The 18,745-nt window shown below is 39.9% G+C and overlaps 1 protein-coding gene across 1 annotated transcript; it reads right to left on the bottom strand.

The window, feature by feature from the left end:
- Positions 1-2,518: 2,518 nt before the first annotated feature.
- Positions 2,519-17,912, bottom strand: LOC140498846 (vomeronasal type-2 receptor 26-like). The gene is made up of 5 exons (XM_072599634.1): positions 17,877-17,912; positions 14,191-14,994; positions 11,778-12,005; positions 7,827-7,950; positions 2,519-3,593 (listed from the first exon to the last, which is right to left on the bottom strand). Exons 1-5 carry the CDS (start codon positions 17,910-17,912, stop codon positions 2,674-2,676), a joined length of 2,112 nt encoding a protein of 703 aa, XP_072455735.1. The 3' UTR covers positions 2,519-2,673.
- Between the last annotated feature and the right edge of the window lie 833 nt (positions 17,913-18,745).

Genomic DNA, 18,745 nt, shown 5'->3' with positions numbered 1-18,745 from the left:
TATATAGGCAGATATATACATAAATGTGTGTGCAAATATACATACATGTGTGCATATATTTGTTTGTGTGTATATATGCACATGTATATGCATATAATGTAGATCCAACCATAGTAAAAAGAGGATGCCTAAAGGATCTCCCAGAGAATCACTCCTCATTGCATGTGGGACAAGAGAGAAGTCCCCACTGAGTCAGGGATGAAAAAAAGCAACGATTAAGTTCTGTGACATAGGGCCTAAAACAACAACTGATACAGCTGGGGAATCATTGTGACCCAGGTATGGCTCTTTTAACTGTCAGACCATGGGTTTTAAGGTCAGTTACAGGGGTCAAAAATCTTAAGCAATTAAAGTATTGGTACCTTTGGAGTAGACCAATATATCTGGCCACTAACATTCAGGCCCCAGATGGCATCTGGTTTCTCTATAGTGATAAAGGTTTCTCTAGATTGACCTTAAATACAATTGATTGAGAATTTTAGCAATTTAAGTCTAAAATGTGTTCCCATTGTAAAAACTTTTAGTATAAAGAATATTGTTGAGGATTTAAGAAATAATTCTCTTGACTTGTCAATTACAGAGTATTAACTCTCTATAAATTCTGAAAAATGAATAGTAAGGAAAAAGGAAGAGAGTAAATTTTGACTTAATTTGGAAAAAAAATACTTTGTAGACAACGTAACAGAAGGTAGTTGTCCATTGTGTGAGAAAGAGCAAAAGTTAAGGTTCTAATGTGAGTTATTGTCAATTGATGAAGTCATGGAGAATACATTAGACTATAAGAAGGCCAGCAGACTGAAGGAGGACTGAACCAATCAAAAGACAGACAGTGGCCTTCCGAAAATTACAAAGTTTTTAATAAAGGAACCATATCTGCAGCTAACTTGAAATAGCCAAGAAAAATGACCTAGAGTTACCTAGAGAAGGTTTTTCTTCACTGCTCTTGCTTAACAAACTTCATGCACATGAGTAGACACACCCCATATAAAATTATCCCTCCATTTTCTGATCATGGGTCCTATGTTAGACCATGTTGGGGAGGGGGAAACCAACTAAGGGATGGGGGTTATGTAATGGGCATGTAGAAAAAATGGTGATCTAATGAAGGATGGACCAATCCATCTCCTGGTGAGAGTATCTGTCTTGGAGTAATGGTATATAGCTCATCTCGCTTCTGTATCCAGTGCTCCCTCCTCCTCCTGAAAAGAGAGTGTGGACCAACTTTGACCAAAGTGTTCAATTCTTCTGACCTCTGCTGCAAAAAAATGTTCCTTGATACCTTTTTAGTGTCAAGTGTGTGTCTAACAATTGGGAAATCAAGTCTTCTGTATGCTGTTAAAAAAAAAAAGCCTGAGAGAATCCAGATCCCATTTCTGGGTTTTAACAGGACATAAGCAGACCTCCTAAAAGATTTTGTAATTTTAAAGAATATCTTAGCGGATTTTTGAGAGATTTCTCTCATAGACTTCTTCAAGATATTGAGACTAGGAGCAGGCAGTTCAGATTTCTAACTCCTCTGGGAAGAACAGGAGAAATTTGAAATTCTTTAATCTCCTAGAAAATGCCAGAATACCACTCAAGAAATAACTCAACAAAGTTTGGTGATATAGGTAAATAAGTTTTCTTTTTTAAATTAAGGGTTGATGTTTCATTGAAAGAAGAAGGGAAAAGGAAGCAGGGAAAGGAAATTCTAATCTGCCCCTCAAGACCTGACCCCTCCTCTGTCACTTAATGACAGGAAAAGTAAGAAAATGGGGACAAGAATCAGACCAGACTCTTTGGGTGATTTGAAAGCAATTAGAAAAAAGCATTTGTGAGATCTGCAAATCTCACATGTTTAAAAATGAATTTATTGACAGCAATGGGCTCTCCTTTTTGAAGCTTTATCAGCAAGTGATCCTTAGTCAAAATGAGATCTAAATGATTTGGGGACTGATTCTGAACTCAGATTTCATTTGGATCAAAATATGTCCTCAAGCTCAATCATAATGTCCTCTTAAAAGTACTCCTGTTGTAGGATATTTATAGAAGATTGGAACATTAAAAAAGAAAAACAAATAGGGATTGCCACTTTGAATTTTTGGCAGTGGATTAGCTGAATATGAAATAATTGAAATTCTTAAGCATGATTTATATGCAACTTGGGAATATACATCCAGGTATAATTGAATTTATTCTGGTCTCATAATAGGTGAAATGTTCTCTCCTATAAGTCATTGTACTATTTTTTCATTAAGACAAATTGGAAAAAATGTATGGATCAAGGAATTTGTTAGTTGTCTGATCTTAAGACAAGTTGCTTCAGGTTGCCAATTGGATAATTACAGGAAAACAGTGCCTAACATAAATATGACAGTTCATAATATTAGAAACGTGAATTACAAAAATGAACTCAGATTCTTTTCCATTATAGATTTTATTGTCAAAAGATTTATGTAGATATGTTTAAAATGAAAACTCTTTAGAAAAAAATAGAAGATGATAATAACATTTTTATGAAATTCAGAAAGCTCTTTGATAAACAATTGCTGGCCACACCTGGGTGTCTCTGACAACATATGGAGAGTTGAAAAAAGAATCAACGGAAATTCAAATATCAACAAGCAGGCGAAATATAGGCATCCCACACTGATGTGGAATGTTATTGAAGCTTTTTTAAGTCTCTGACAGGAATTATGAGGAAATAGGCTTGGAGTCCACTTTTTTCTTTATCCCTTCTTGGGTGTTCCTTTCTGACTTCAGCAGGATCACATAACACTTGGGAATAAAGACGCAGCCCAGTAACCCAGCACTGGAGGCCAGGATGGAGAAGATCTCTACAATCACCATGGCCTTGCCTTTGGTGCTCTGGTATATGGGGAGAAAGGAGACCCACACACTGCAGAACACCAGCATGCTGAATGTGATGAACTTGGCTTCATTGAAGGTGTCAGGCAGGTTCCTGGCCAAGAAAGCCACAGTAAAGCTGCCCAGGGCTAGGAAACCCATGTAGCCTAGGACACAGTAGAAGGCAATATCAGAGCCCTCATTACACAGAATGATGATGTGACCAGGTTCAGAATCTGGGTCCACATCTGGGAAGGGAGGAGAAATTCCCAGCCAAATACCGCAGAGAATCACTTGAATGCCAGAGCAGATGAGGACAACAGAGTTGGACACCCTTAATTGCATCCACATCCTGATTCTACTTCCTGGTCTTGTAGCTCTGAAGGCCAGAACCACCATAATGGTTTTTGCTAAAATGGAGGACACTGCCACAGTAAAGACAACTCCAAAAGTTGTTTGTCTGAGGAGGCAGGTGGCTGCAGTGGGACGGCCAATGAAGAGCAAGGAGCAGAGGAAACAGAAGGTGAGGGAGATGGGGAGAGTATAGCTGAGAGTCCGGTTGTTGGCCTTGACTATGGGAGTGTCTCGAAACTGCACAAACACCCAGAGAACCAGGGCTGTCAGGAGAGCAAAGGACAGAGCTGTCAATGTCAGAGTCACCCCCAAAGGCTCGGCAAGACCCAGGAAGGTCACAACTTTGGGGAAGCAGTGATCTCTGTCCTTATTTGTATATTCATTTTCTGGGCACTTCTCACAGTGGTCTGCATCTGAAGAGGAAGGAAATCCAGTCAGATCCTGTTGTTTGCAGGAGGATCTGCTGCTAGTGACCTCCTCTATAAGATTGCCTTGTATAAATAAGTTATTCACATAATGCCTTCTCTATTAAAAGGTAAACTCCTTGAGTGCAGAAACTAGTTTTCCCCTTCTTTGTGTCCACAGCAGTGAGCCATGTTTACTAAATCCTGCTGCCTACTGAATGGTCTGTAAATAATGAACCAGTAAGTAATTTTACTGGTAGTGGCTCTTATTATGATTGCCTTAATGCATGATCCAAGAGCCCAGACAAATAGCCAAAGTGTTCTAGAACCAGCTTAACTCTGACTGGATTTCAAGAGCTAATTTGTTACATAAGATATACTGGAGTAGATCATATTTTCAGATGCTATATTAACACACAATTGAAAATAACCACAGTCATTATCCCTGAGGGACTGCATTATGAATTGTCATCTACACTCAGAGAAAGGTCCATTAACTGCTCCCTTTTTTCCCCTGTACAATTTAACTCTTTTTATAATCAGACATGTCTTCACTATTGGAGAAGATAATTCACTAGCTGAGAATTTCGTGTTTTGTTTTGCTTTTTAAAATCAGACTGTGATTTCATCAGCATTGTAAATTTTTCTCATTTCTTTGCGTTGGCTTTTTGAGGCAGGTAGGAAACAGAAAGATTTGGGTTCAAATCTGGCCTCAGACCTTTATTGGCTGAGTGATCCTGACAAAGATCATACTATAGGTATGTTGTGAGCCTAGGATATTTGTGAACATCAAATAAGATAAAAGTGTTTTGTAAATTTCAAGAACAAGCTATCATTCTTTACCAACACAGGCAGAAGTGGCTTTTCCACAAAGTGCAGTTTCAGAGCACTGATTTTTAACTTCATGTTCCTAGATCTCCAAGTAGGTTTGTGAGTATATTTCAGAAGGCCCATAAATTTGGATGCAATAAAAGATATTATTTTTATTAATATTACCTGAAATTTAGTATTTCCTACATTTTAAAGAAAAAAAACCCTCAAAAGTGGTTCATAATCTTCTCTGGTTTCCATAACAAATAAAACGCAAAGAAATTCTGTGTTAGAAAGTTCCTGGGGGCACAGAGCAATAAATGACTGTGCCCTGTAGATGGGACTGAACCAAAGTTTTCTAGACTCCAAGGCCAGCTCTCTTTCTGCTACTCCATTCCACCTTTCTCTGGGCTCATGATTGTGATAATCACCTTTGAGATGTAGTATCTCCTTAACAGTGTATATTGTCCTGCTTTATTCTGAATCTCTGACCTGGTATATGAACTGCCAGTTGGCTGGTTGGTTATTGTCTTTCCTTCTCGAAGAGGACCAAAATGACATCATCAGGAAAAAGTGAAATTCCAGTGTCTGACTGTGGCTGATTAGACCAATATGAGATCAGAATGCTCTACCATCGGTTGGGCACAGATAGTCCTTATGAATGTTTGAGGTGAATACTCGAAATTTGTACATTCTACATTTACCTTGTGCTCTCTCAATTCTGCTTTGCACATAGAGGACAGCACCCTTTCTGATGTGGGCATGCCATGCTGAGCAGTCCTGTGCCAGTGTCTCCCATGTTGCACAGTCAAATCCAAAGTTCTTGAGAGAGACCTTGAGAGTGTCCTTGTATTGTTGCTTCTGGCCATCATGTGGTCACCTGACCCATTTGAGTTCTCCATAAAATAGACTTTTTGACAAGCATATATTTCACATTCGAACAACGTACCAAACCATCGGAGTTGTGCTCTGAAGCGTAGTTAGAATGCTTGGCAGTTCAGCTCAAGCAAGAACTTCAGTGTCTGGTACCTTATTCTGCCAGGCGAGTCTCAGAATCTTCCTAAGACAGTTCAAATGGAAGCTATTCAGTTTCCTGGCAAGGAAGGTAGACAGTCCATGTTTCACAAGCATGTAACAATGAGGTCAGCACAATGGCTCTGTAGACCCTCAGTTTAGTAGTCAGTTTCATACCTCTTCTCTGCTAAACTTTTCTTTGGAGCCTCCCATACACTGAGCTATCTCTGGCAATACATGCATAAACCTCATTGTCGATGTGTACATCCCTGGAAAATACACTACCAAGGTTAGTGAACTTATCCCCAGCATTCAAAACTTCTCCGTTTGTTGTAACTGATGGTTCCATATATGGATGATGTGGTGGTGGCTTATGGAGCACCTGTGTTTTCTTGGTGTTAATTATTAGGCCAAATTTAGAAGAAAGAGTTCTAGATCTAAAGTGAGGAAACAGGAGTATTAGCCATAACACAACCCCTATTAGATCTGAGGGAGTCATGTCATCTCTACAGGTTTCCTAAATAAAATGAGACGTTGCAAAAAGATTATAGCCAAGATCCCTTCCACCTACAAGATTATATAATTAGTCCTCCAGTTAATCACCCTTGGTTGGCCTGTTTCAGTGACACTAATTCCATTCACCTGGGATTTTTTTGCAGATGAAATCAATGCCTTCCAGAAAAAAGTGAAGATTTTAAGCATTGTCCATTCCACCCAGAAGAATTCACACTCCTTCCCAGAACATTTGAAATGAGAATCTCTTACTCCATTAAAAGTCATTTTTGTACAATATCACTCATTCTCGATTTTCAGTCACTACTCACCTAACTAGAACTCTCTTCCAGATTCCTTTGCTCCTGATAACATAATTTTGCCAAGAGGGAACACCCCCTCTTCAAATCACCCTCAAACCTCAGAACTCATCCCAACCGGGTGCTAAGAACCAATTCAGCCTTTCTGCCTTGTTGGGGGTGTAAGGTCAGTTCCATGTGGACAGTCTCGGACGGGTAAAGGTGGGAGCTTCTAAATCTTAGAGTTCTCATGAGGCCCCCCAGGAAACAGCAGGGAACTGAGGAGTGAGATCTTGTGCATTTCCACCTCTTCCCGTGAGAAACGTGATGGGAGAGAGCTTCCTCGCCCTCGAGATTGGCCCAGGTCTGAGCATACCTATTGTGAGATTGCCCCGGATCTGGGCACACCTATTGTTATCTTACAGGCACGGTATTCAGGTGCAAACTATGCGGCAGGACAGCTTAAGTAGGGTCAGGAAAGCCCGAAGGCGTTCTTAGTGCTGAGAGGCCCTTACAGGACAGAAGGCCCCTTTTCCTCTCTTCACTCTTCCCTCCCCCCTCTCTCCCCACTTCCACTTCTGCTTTCATTCTCTTACTGTAAGATCTTTGCCTCCTTGGGAGATTTCTCTCTCCTAAGGAGGAATTCACCCTGCACATGTAACCAGGACCCTGAATAAAGCCTAACCCTTGTTCGACTCCGGAAAGTCTCTTCTCTCATACGTTTATCCGGTTTGGCCAGCCGAAGACCTGTGATAGGTAAGGTAAGACTCGGGTAGCCCTCAGGCCTCTAGGCCTGGCACTGCCTAACTGAGCCCCCTTCAGTGGGATCAACTCCTCCTACCCTACCTTGGTCAAATTCCCCTCCTGCACTTTCTGTCCAAGAGGAAATGCAACATTCAGTGCCCAATCTCTGCTTCTCCAGATCATACGTATTCATTAGCAGACATAAGTGTCTACATGTTAATCACCTTCATGCAAGTCTATGATGGTCAAATTTTAACATGTAGATTTTGGAGGGAAATGTATGCACAAACCACTTGTAAGATGAATAATTAGTCTACTCAACAAATAAACCAAAGCCTAATTTGTAACACTGGTCAATTTACCTTGTAAAAAGGTTCATATGGGATATGTAACATTTGCCTCTGAAAGCTGGGTGGAAGCTGACTGCAGCACACCCCTATTCCCTATCTCACAATGCTCAACCCCAGTATGAGGCCAGTGGTTCCTGAGTCACAAAAAGATAAGGGAAGAATCCCTCTCTGTCCCTCTCTGACTGTGTCTGTCTGTCTGTCTCTCTCTCTCTCTCTCTCACTGTCTATCAATGCATATGTATTTAGATTTATGTAGCATATGTGTATACATACATACATGTATGCCTGTATACAAGTAGTATGTGTGTGCACATGCACACACAAAATCACATAGTTTACATAATTCTATAATGCCTGATACCATTCTCAGACTGTCATGGTTTCACACCATTTCCTTGTCGCAGACATTTCCTCTTTCTCTCCTTGGTTGTTTGTATCCTCTTACTTGGGCAGTGATGTTACTGCAGGTTGCGTATGATTCCAATAGCTCAACCCTGCTGTTCTGTGCCAATAGGCCCCATAGAGGCACTTACCAATTCTTTTGGAAATCTCCCCCTCTGGACACTGGGAACAGCTGAAGCAGCAGACAGGCTCTCCCTCGTTAGTTGTCTTCCTATATCCACGGCCACAGCTGTCACTGCACACAGATTGGGGGACCTGAGACGTTAACTGGACAGTGGAAAGTACCCCATTAACTAGAGAGATAGTTATGATAGATGATGCAGGCCAACAAACTGTATTCTCTAAAATAGCTCTGACTAGTGTATTTGGTTCATGTGTCAATGGATATCACTAATGCAAATGTCCAAAGAATCTCCTTTCTGATGCTATTTCTGTCACCTGCTGTGATACTTGGATTGAAAATGCTAACCTCTGAAGACTTGAGTTTTATCATGTGTGAAATGACAGCTTTGGATTGAGTGATCTTAGGACACTTACATTCTGTACTGCTAAATATACCCTGGATCATTTTAATAGTAATGGCTCAAGCTGCTTAATGAAGGCGGGCTATCATTTAAAATTACAATTATTCTTCTAGTGTGAACAGATCATAAGCTTGTAGTATGGAAATTAATTCACTGTCTCATAAGGAGAATCTGGTCAATGATACCCATCTCCCCAAAGGATAAGTATTGTGCTCTACCTCTTGCCCATCCATATGAAATAGAATAAAATGCTTATTTCCAGAAAAATGGTGATGTTGGATAATGGAAAAGTCTATTGCCCATTACAGACATCCCCTGAAATTCTGACTGTTTGAAAACCCCTTCTTATATGAAAAAGTGATGCTATTTAATTGGATACTGAGATAGAACTGAGAATGTTTTTCAAAAGTCATTAACTGACCAACATTGTTTCTCTTTTCTACCTGAATGTAAGACATGCTGTAACCCTCTAAGTAAGTAAAGGCTGGAGGCCCCTGCCACCCATGGTCAACATGTGGCCAGGTTTTTTTTCTTGTATTTTGCCACTTTGTGTGTCTTCTTTCTTGTTTTTTGGTGGGAGCTTCACAAGGTTGGGAGAGTGAGTCTTTATAAATCCAGTGAAGAGATTATAGAACAGAATACAGTTTGACCATGGAAGCATACAGCCTGAAGAAGGAAGAACCATATCTAGCCATAGCAGAGGCAATGGTTTCTTCAGTAATGATGCTAGATTTTGAAATATGCTTGGTGGAGCAAATACTTTCCAAAAAATATTTTAATGGACTACATGAAAACCATGATCCAAAATAGAGTATAGATATCATCTTTCAAGACACTATTAATAAAAACTGCCCTGATATTCTAGAGCCAGAGGAGATAACAGAAATTTAAAAAGATTCACAGACCCCTCATGAAAGAAATCTCAAAAGGACAACTCCTAGGAATAGGGTAGCCAAATTCCAGAGTTCTCCAGTCAAGGAGAAAATATTGCAAGCAGCCAGAAAGAAATAATTCAAATGTGGTAGAAATGCAATTAGGATAACACAAGATTCAGCAGCTTATATATTAAGTGATTGGAAGGCTTGGAATGTGATATTCAGGAGTCAAAGGAGCTAAGATCAAAACCAAGAATCACCTGCCCAGCAAAACAAAATATGATTATTCAGGGAAAAAAATGGAGATTCAATGAAATAGAAAACTTCCAAGTATTCTTGATGAAAAGACCAGAGCCGAATGGAAAATTTGACTTTCAAATACATAACGAGAGAAACATGAAAAGGTGAACAGGAAAGAGAAATCATTATCATAATAATAATGATAATAAATTTGAACTGTTTACATTTGTACATGAAAAATTGATATTTGTAACTCATGAGACCTTTCTCAGTGTTAGGATAGCTGGAGGGATTGTGTGTGCATGTATATGTATATGTATATATATATATATATATATATATATATACATGTGTATGTATACACACATATATACTTATAAACATAGATAGATAGATAGATAGATAGATAGATAGATAGATAGATAGATAGATAGATAGATAGATAGATAGACAGACAGACAGATAGACAGATGTGAGTTGAATATGAAGGGATGATATTTAAAATAAAATTAAGGTGTGAGATAGAGGAATGTACTGGGATAACGAGACAGGGAGAGATAGAATGGGGTAAATTATCTCACATAAAAGAGTCAAGAAAAAGCTTTTACAGTAGAGAAGAAGAGGGGGAATATGAGAAGGAATGAGCGAACGTTTTATCAGATTTGGCTTAAGGAAGGAATAACATACACAGTCACTACACTGTGGAAATCTTTCTTGCCCTACAAGAAAGTAGTGGGGAAGAGGAAAAGAGGGGAAAGAAGGAAGGACAGATTGAGGAAGGGGGTAAATAAAAAGGAAACAATTATGATGAGGGACAGGGTCAAGGGAGAGAATAGAGTGAATGGGTCAGGATAGGATGGAGGGAAATATAGTTAGTCTTTCACAACGCGACTATTATGAAACCATTTTACACGACTTCACATGCATAAATTCTTTAAAACTGCTTGCTTTCACAATGAGGGTGGAGGAGGATGGAGGGAGGAGAGAAGTAAGGAGTCAAAATTTTAAAAATTGAGCTTAGAATTTGTTTTAACATGTAATTAGGTGATAAGTTATACAGACAATGGAGCGTAGGAATCTATCTTGCCCTACAAGAAAATAGGAGGCATCTAGGTGGTGCAGTGGATAGAGCACCAGTGCAGGAGTCAGGAGGACCTGAGTTCAAATCTCACCTCAGACACTCGACACTCAGTAGCTGTGTAACCTGGACAAGTCACTTAACCCCAATTGCCTCATCCTGGGTCATCTCCAGTCATCCTGATGAATATCTGTCCACTGGATTCAGATGGCTCTGGAGGAGAAGTGAGGCTGGTGACCTGCACATCCCGCCCCCACTCAAAAAACAAAAGTCAAGTGCAAGTCATATCATTATTTCTCTGATGGCATGGTCTTCCTCGGCAACGAATGAGGAACACACACAAGAAAACAGAAGGGGAAGGGGCTAAGAAAATGCGGGGTGGTGGAAGGGAGAGCAGATTGGGGAAAGGGACAATCAGAATGCATACTGTCAGAGTGTAGGAGGGGAGAAATGGGGAGAAAATTTGAAACTGCATACGTTGTGGAAGTGAAAGTTGAAAATTTAAATAAGATAAGAAAAAGTAGTTTAAGTTTGCATCTACTATACCCAGTTGCTTTAAGGAACAACAGATCCCCAAGTGCTGGTTCAGGAGAAATGTCTGTACTGTTATCTTCACTCTGTCTTCTCAGTAAACATCCCTTTATAAAAGCTAATTGATGTCACTTGGTGAGACAATGCTGAGGTGCTGATTCTGCAACTTATATTGGGTAAAAATCCCTAAATTGAAACCTGATGGAGTTCTCAGTGAATATGTCACCAGGACCACTCACGGTGACCCTGGAGCCCAGAGGGAGAGATTGTAGCCTTGCACTAGGTGCCCGAATCATCAGTGTGAAAAGAAGGAAGATGAGAACTTTCAGAACTATACATATGTATGAGAATGTAATGGAGATATAGCCTATGAGAGCACATCCAATATTTGGCCACTTTGGGGAAATGTACATCATGCCAATTTCACTTTCCATAGGAACAAAACTACCCGGTAGTTGAATGAAATTTCATCTTCAATCAGCTGAAGTGAGTGAAAGTTTCACCATCAGTCTTGAAGATGCAGGAAAATGGCTTTGGGGCCAACAGTCCCTGGGTCAATCAAAAGCTTTCTGGGAAGTAAAGCAGCATATAAATAAACCTTTAAAGTGCCTTCATCTTTCAACTCCTATGATGATAACTACCATGCTATTTGGAAACCTGATAGGTTATTTATTTCATAAAACAGTGTGCCTTAAAAGCAAAAGGGAAAAAAGAGCTGGGTGAGGTTTTCTATGCATTAATATAGAATTATTAGTGAGGTAAGTAGAGTGAGACTTATGTTGGAGTGAGTTCTTATGACTGAACATGTAAGTTGATCTGCAAGTAATCTCTAACCTTTGAATGCATCCATCCCCAGTTGATGGCTTCCTCACATATGGTGACATCTTGAGCAGGTAGAGCACTGGGGATAAATTGGCCCACTTTTAGCAGGAATTCAGTATCATTAAGATAGAACACATAGTTCTTGATGTCATACTGAGCCTCAGAGCTTCTTTTCTCATCCATAAACACCTGATCACCAGCACTGTTGTTAAATTGAAGGTCCTTCAGAAAGGAGTGGAGCTGAAAGGGGAGAGAAATTGCAGTCATTTTGTGGTGTCAGAGCTCTTTAAGAAGTAAGATTTTTTTAATATGCCACAGATGCTGTGGCTGATGAATGGAGGTTTGTGCCACATTTTGGAGGGATGTAATTGCAATTCAACCTCACATACATTGGCTAAATATTCTTGTTAGTTATCATCTCTTCTCTCCTCAGTAAAATGAAGTAATGACACCTAATAAGATGCCAAAGCTCATTGTAGATCTTAATAGTCTATAAAAATATTAGGTATTATTCTTAGTTGCCATCATTACATATCCTTATCCCAGTCTGGAAAGGGAAATTTTGTCTTTGTGGGAAATCTGTGTATGGAGAAGTGAGGTGTTTTGCGACGTGCCATGGTCTTGGTGGTAACTAGTTCATAGAATCATATGTACAGGAAAGGGACAGCTTATTCATAAGGAACCAGATAGGGTATCCATTTGTTCATCAATTTTAAGAAATAAAGTTGAACAGTAAGTTGGACTGGATTCAGGTACCTTTCCCTGAAACACAGAGTCCACAAAACTTGAGATTTAAAATATCTCTGAATGGCAGATGTTTAATATAAATTCCCATTGTGCCATCTGGCATTCCTACCTATAATTAACAAAAGTCTTTTCACCTTAAAATTTACTTTTATGTCATTCATTTCATCTTCCACCCTTCACTGAGGCATGTCTCTTTTCCAAGGACACTGCTTTCTTTGTTAGCCTTTGGAGTTCCTCCTTTACTTTCCTCCCATAGCTCCTGATTTCCCAGGCATATTGGGAGAGTGAGAATATTCCTCACTCTCCACTGCCACTTCCAGATCCAAATGTTACAAGTTTTCCTAACTAGGTGGTCAGAGTGATTGTGATTGTATTCTTTAGTTTAAGCTTAATATCAACTCCTTAAAGCAGCAGAGAAGGAAACAATGGATTATTATATTTGCTCTTATAATCATTTAAGGTAATTTGAACCCCCATAAGGGCCAAAACCTGAACCAATCAAACAGAAGAAGCTCCTTGGCCTAACAGACATGCCCTTTTTCGTCCTCTGAGTAAATCCAGAGAATGTCTCCTCTTGGATCAGCAATTCCAAGGCCAGATGGAGCTGACTAAGCATTTTCTTTTGTTAGCGGTCATTAAGGATGAGGTGTCTTAACCCAAGACATCTTGAATAATGAGACTTTTAATATTTGCTCTGCATATACTATGTTATGTCTTGTTGATGGTAAAGGAAACACGAATATCCTGGGTTGCATTTTCAGTTGACACTTCGTCAACTCTCTTATCTTCTTGTATTTACAGCCTATTCAATTAAGAATATTCCTTTCTCGTGCTGTGGCGAAACACATATGATGGTAATAAATCTGAGGGACACAGACATCCTGAGGTGGGATTGTTCTAAAATGTATGTAAGACTTGTCATTCTGTAATTGATCAGAATTTAATTTCTGGCTGCATGTACACATGTACTACCTAACTTTGAGGGAATAAACAATATGAATTTATGTACCGCCTACCCTGTTTGTGTCTGTTCCCAAAACTTTCAGGTCAACCGTACCTAGGCAAAAGAATACACTATTATATGTACATATATGTGTATGTTCATGTTTATATGTATGTATGTGTGTATACATATATATATTTGTATTTGGAGACTTAGAAAAATGATGCCTCTGCGTGAGTGTATGCGTGTGTGGTTGTTCTCATCCACATTAAATGTAAAGCTGCGTGAAGACAGGTATAGTTTGTTCCCTTTCTTTTTATTGAACTGAATGCAGTTTCTGCAGTATAGTAAATGTTTAGTAAATACTGACTGACTGAATGATCTAAAACACAGAACTGTGTGATTGTACTTGCATCCCAGTGTTCACTACAATGTCTGACAAAAAGATGGCACTTATTAATTCAAACAATTTTTGATTGATTTGTTAAGAATGGGAGACTTTGAGTTACATCATTTGCATACGAAAACAACTTCTCCAAGTGCTAAAACTAACATAAAGTGAGTGGAAAAAGACATAATTTTCTGAATACGAGTTTTGTGATAGCTCCACTGTATATTGTCCTTGTCGAATCACTTTTGAAGTTCACAGATTCTGTAGAGATGGCTTTACTGTGAGTTCCATCCAAAATATCAGGAATCAGCAATGGATAGGACTAGTTCTTAAAGGAACCTTACCTGCCAAGGATGAGGCACCCAGCTTTCTCCAGCTTCCTCAGATGCAATCTCTGATCTCCTCAGAAGAGTTTCATGAAGGGCCCAGGCCACAGCATACACTGCATTGTAGATGGTGTAACTCAGGCCAGACATACTCATGTCAAAAATGAATATTGGCAAAGCCTCCAGGGAAGCATTTGATGCACACTGCTCTAATTGCAATTTTTCATACTCATCCTGGCACCAGAAAACTGATGACCAGAACTCCTTAAGCACAATGTCCTCTGGGTCTTTATTAGGGTTGATTGACCTGAGAAAGGACTTAAATCCAGGAACCTCCCTGGTGAGGTAGGTAAATGTGAGAGCTCCATAGAAATGGTAACTATCAGCAGAGTTGGGCCTCATGGTGATGTCCCAGTGAGAAGTGGCAATCCACACCTTATATGCTGGGAAAAAGTGTGATTGTGAATGTCTCAGAACCATTAAGGAGTCTGTATCACCGTGAATGACAACTACTCTGGATGACGATGCCATTATCCTGGGCATGAAACCCACTTCTGATTCTTCAAGTCTCCTCTCACTGACAGGGATCTTCTCTGTGAAGGCTGCACAGACATCATACTTTGCCACCTCCCCCATCACTTCACGAAGGAATTCCTCACCCCTAAGATCATCTGTGGTCACCAGACCTACCCAGGTCCATTTAAAATGTACCAGTAACTGGACCACCCCTCGGGGCAAGGAGGAGTCTCTGGGAGCCATCTGGTAGAGAGAAGGAAACTGGGCCTTGTCACTCAGGATGGGATCAAAAAGGCCAAAGCTGAGCTGGAAAATAGAGAAACATGGGAAAAGTTGATTCTATAAATGTGGTAGTAATGACAGAATTTTGGGAAATTACAACTCTCATGAAACCATCCTTTCTCTGTGGGGACAAATGCTGTGGGTTTTGGAGTACTCTCCTTGTTACAGGGGAATTCTAACCAACATAATTTTCCATTTTAATCCCTCTGACTTAGCCACTTGCCTGGCAAGAAAGAGTTCCTTGAGTCTTCAGTTGTGATCGACTCAGCTAGAAGGTCTTCTCCCTCCTTCCTATATAAACTAAAATATATATATTTTGTCTTGGCCCAGAATTGGCTGTCATACTAATACTGATAGGTTTCAGATTTGGTGACTGCAACATTTTTTTATGAAAAAAAAAACACTGAAATGTTATGTGTGTTGTGTCTGTTGCTTAGGTTTTTGAGGTCAAAAAGTATGATGCCTTCACCTTCACCTTTTTATATACAAATTTTGCTTAAAAATACACAGTCTAATGAGTTCCTCTTTGACACTGGAATATGCATATAGTTGCTTTGAATGTAGAGCTTGGTCAACAACAATTGGAAGTCAGGTATTCCAAAGTCTTGCTCAGTACACAAATGCTATCCTTTTGATGGTTCAAATATTATTTAATAGATTCTTATTCAGAACAGTTATCTGGAAACATCAAATAGTAAAGCACTAAGTTCAGATTGGTATGACTCACTGCGCAATGATTAAATGTCACACTCAGTTCATCAGTTACATCCTTCTAAGGTACATGCAATGTACATCGTTCTTACGGAATGATAAATAAAGTTATCACCATGGGAGGAGAAGCCATGCCAACCATTTTCCTCAAATGCCACATAATGGGTATTACACATTGATCACTGTGAATTCTAACCGGAGCAAAATCAAAATCCATCCTGTAATTCTTAGACAACACATCAAATCAGATGTTTGTAGCACATCCTCATGGGCATTTTTCCCAACTCTCCCTTAATTGTTAAGTTGGGTCTGCAAAGTCCGGCTGCTACTGATTATTCCCTCTTGCCTCCTAAGAAAGATGGAGAGGGGCAGGAGGTTGTGGGAGTTTCTAGTTATTTGAGTCTAAGTCCCCAAATGGTATGTTCCTCATTGATTATCAACTAGACTTAATTAGCTTTCAGAAAAGGTTTCTCCTAAGTAATTAAAGCAAGAATAGTTATTACAAAAACATTCACCCTACCATGGGCACACTCAACATGTACACCACAACGTTCCCAAGAGATTTGGCCCGAACACAGAGAACACATGAGGCTAAAAGTTGAATTCACATCTCTACATTCCTGGACATCCTCTCTGTCTCTCTCTCTCTCTCTCTCTGTCTCTCTCTCTCTCTCTCTCTCTCTCTCTCTCTCTCTCTCTCTCTCTCTCTCTCTCTCTCTCCTTTCCTCCCTCTCTCACATTCTATTCCACTTTAACTCTCTCTCTCTCTTTCCCTCCATTTCTCCCTCTCTCTGTTTCTCTCTCACCCCTTTTCTCTCTGTGTGTCTGTCTTTCTCTGTCTTTGTCTCTCTCTGTGTCTGTCTCTCCCCACCCTTTGTGTCTCTCTTCTTGTGTGTCTGTCTCTTCCTCTCTCTTTCTTTCCTCCTTTTTTCTCTTTGTGAAGTCCTCATGAAATTTCTCCTCAGTATGGCTCCTTGCTGTGTTCCAAGGATTTGTACTCTTGTAGAATCTTCAAGAGCAGCTAGATGGCACACTGGATAGACTGCTGCTCCTGGAGTCAAGAAGACTCAGCCTTCTGAGTTCAAATCTGATCTCAGACTTCTACTATCTGTGTGGCCCTGGAAAAGTCATTTAACCCTGTTTGCCTCAGTTCCTCGCCTATAAGTGGAGCTGGAGAAGTGAATGACTAAAAATGTCAGCATCTTTGCCAAGAAAACCTCAATGAGGACAGAAAGAGTCAGACAACTGAAACAATAACTGAACAACAGCAGAGTCCTCAAGCTTCCTTTCTTTCTGCTTCTCATTTCTCATTAGTGTGTCTCTCTCCTCCCATTAGAGAAGTTAGCATCTGGTACTGCTTGATATAGGAAATGCTATTGTCCCCAGCGTACAGTGCTGTGAGTGACAATGGAAATTTAAACTCTTCTCACCTTTCAAATTTCATAACATTATTACATTGAATTTTCTCCTTCCCCTTTAATGACAATTACTTCTTGAGAGTCCTTTACGCAAGACTTATTATGTAATACAGAAACTCATACATAAACTTATTTTTTCACTAAAACACAATGTATTTTATGTGTTGGTATCTGGAGCCTCTATGATCCTTTCCAGTTTATTAATGTCTTCTTTATATTTCTCTTGTAATTATACATATATATGTATATGGCATGCATGTATATATATATGTATGTATATGTGTGTATATATGTATATGGACGTGTATATCTGTATGTATAAGTGCACACACACACATTCAGCTAGAATGTCTTTGGCAATTTCATTATCATGAAGAATATAATAATGTGAATTGGCAGATACTCTGTAAGTAAAAAGTAAATGTGATTTTTAGGCCATATCAAGACTCAAATCTGTCCTTAGGCACTTTCTGGTTGGATGACCATGGACAAGTCACCTAACTTCTGTATGCTTCACTTGGACATGGTAACAGCACCTGCCTCACAAGGTTGTCAGGAGGATCAAGTGAGATAACATTTGCAAGAGTGTATAAGACAGTGCCTGGCACAGAGGAGGCACTCCCTAAATTCTTAATCCTGGACCATACTCCATAGGATTAGGTAACTCTAATTCTATTCCTTGTGTACAATCTGGAAGTAGCTCAATGAGAGGTTCATGCACCTAAATTGGAGTGTCCAGATAAAGGTTTAGAATATATCAGGCCTAATATCACGCACTTGTGGGAAGTTATAGAGCTCCAGCAGGGTTCCCATCTGGACAGAGAGAGCTGACGTGGCTCCTCCAATGACAGCCACAGACTTGTCTTGCCCTCTGCAGCTGAAGTTAGGGACAAATTGACCCTCTCCTGTCAACCACCTCAGGGAGCTCTCCAAGGTCCTCTCATCACTGTGGTAGGTGTTGTAGATGTGGAATCCCAGAGAAATGTTGGGCAGCAGAGCAGGGTCCCTGTTGATCTCCTCCACAGCAAACCTTATGGTCAAGGCCTTCTGGTAGTTTTTATGCAGCCACCTGAGAGAATAAAAATCAGAAATGGCTAACAAAGACAGAAAAGAGAATCCATTTCGAAAGGAAAGCTTTCTCAATTATATGAAGTTCAAAACTCAGCTCTCCAGCTCATTTTGCATTTGTAATAACAACAATAGCAACAGAATAATTAATAATATCTAAATTTAGATAGTGCCAGGCATTGTATTCAGCCACTTACAACTATTATCTCATTTAATCCTGACAACAACCCTGGGAGATAGGTGCTGCTATTATCCTCATTTCACAAGCGGAAAAATGAATGAAGCAAAGATTGAGTGACTTGTCCAGGGTCTGAGGCTGGATTCAATCACAATCTTCCTGACTTGAGGTCTGTCCCTTCATCCTGCATGGAACCTTGAAGATGCAAGCTGATTATTAATAACATGCTTCCTCATTCCTATACTCCTTCCCCCAATGGGGTCATCTCCAGTCTTCCTGATGTATATCTGGTCACTGCAACCAGATGACTCTGGGGAGAAAGTGAGGCTCACTGCTCAGCACAGCCCTTCCTCACTTTTAGCCAGGTCACTTACATGACCTGGCACCACCTCCCTGACAT

This window comes from Notamacropus eugenii, chromosome 4 (genome assembly GCF_028372415.1).
Source record: "Notamacropus eugenii isolate mMacEug1 chromosome 4, mMacEug1.pri_v2, whole genome shotgun sequence".
NCBI classification, from domain to species: Eukaryota; Metazoa; Chordata; class Mammalia; order Diprotodontia; family Macropodidae; genus Notamacropus; species Notamacropus eugenii.
The sequence above is the reverse complement of the archived record's forward strand: the minus strand, read 5'-3'. Positions and strand labels throughout refer to the sequence as shown.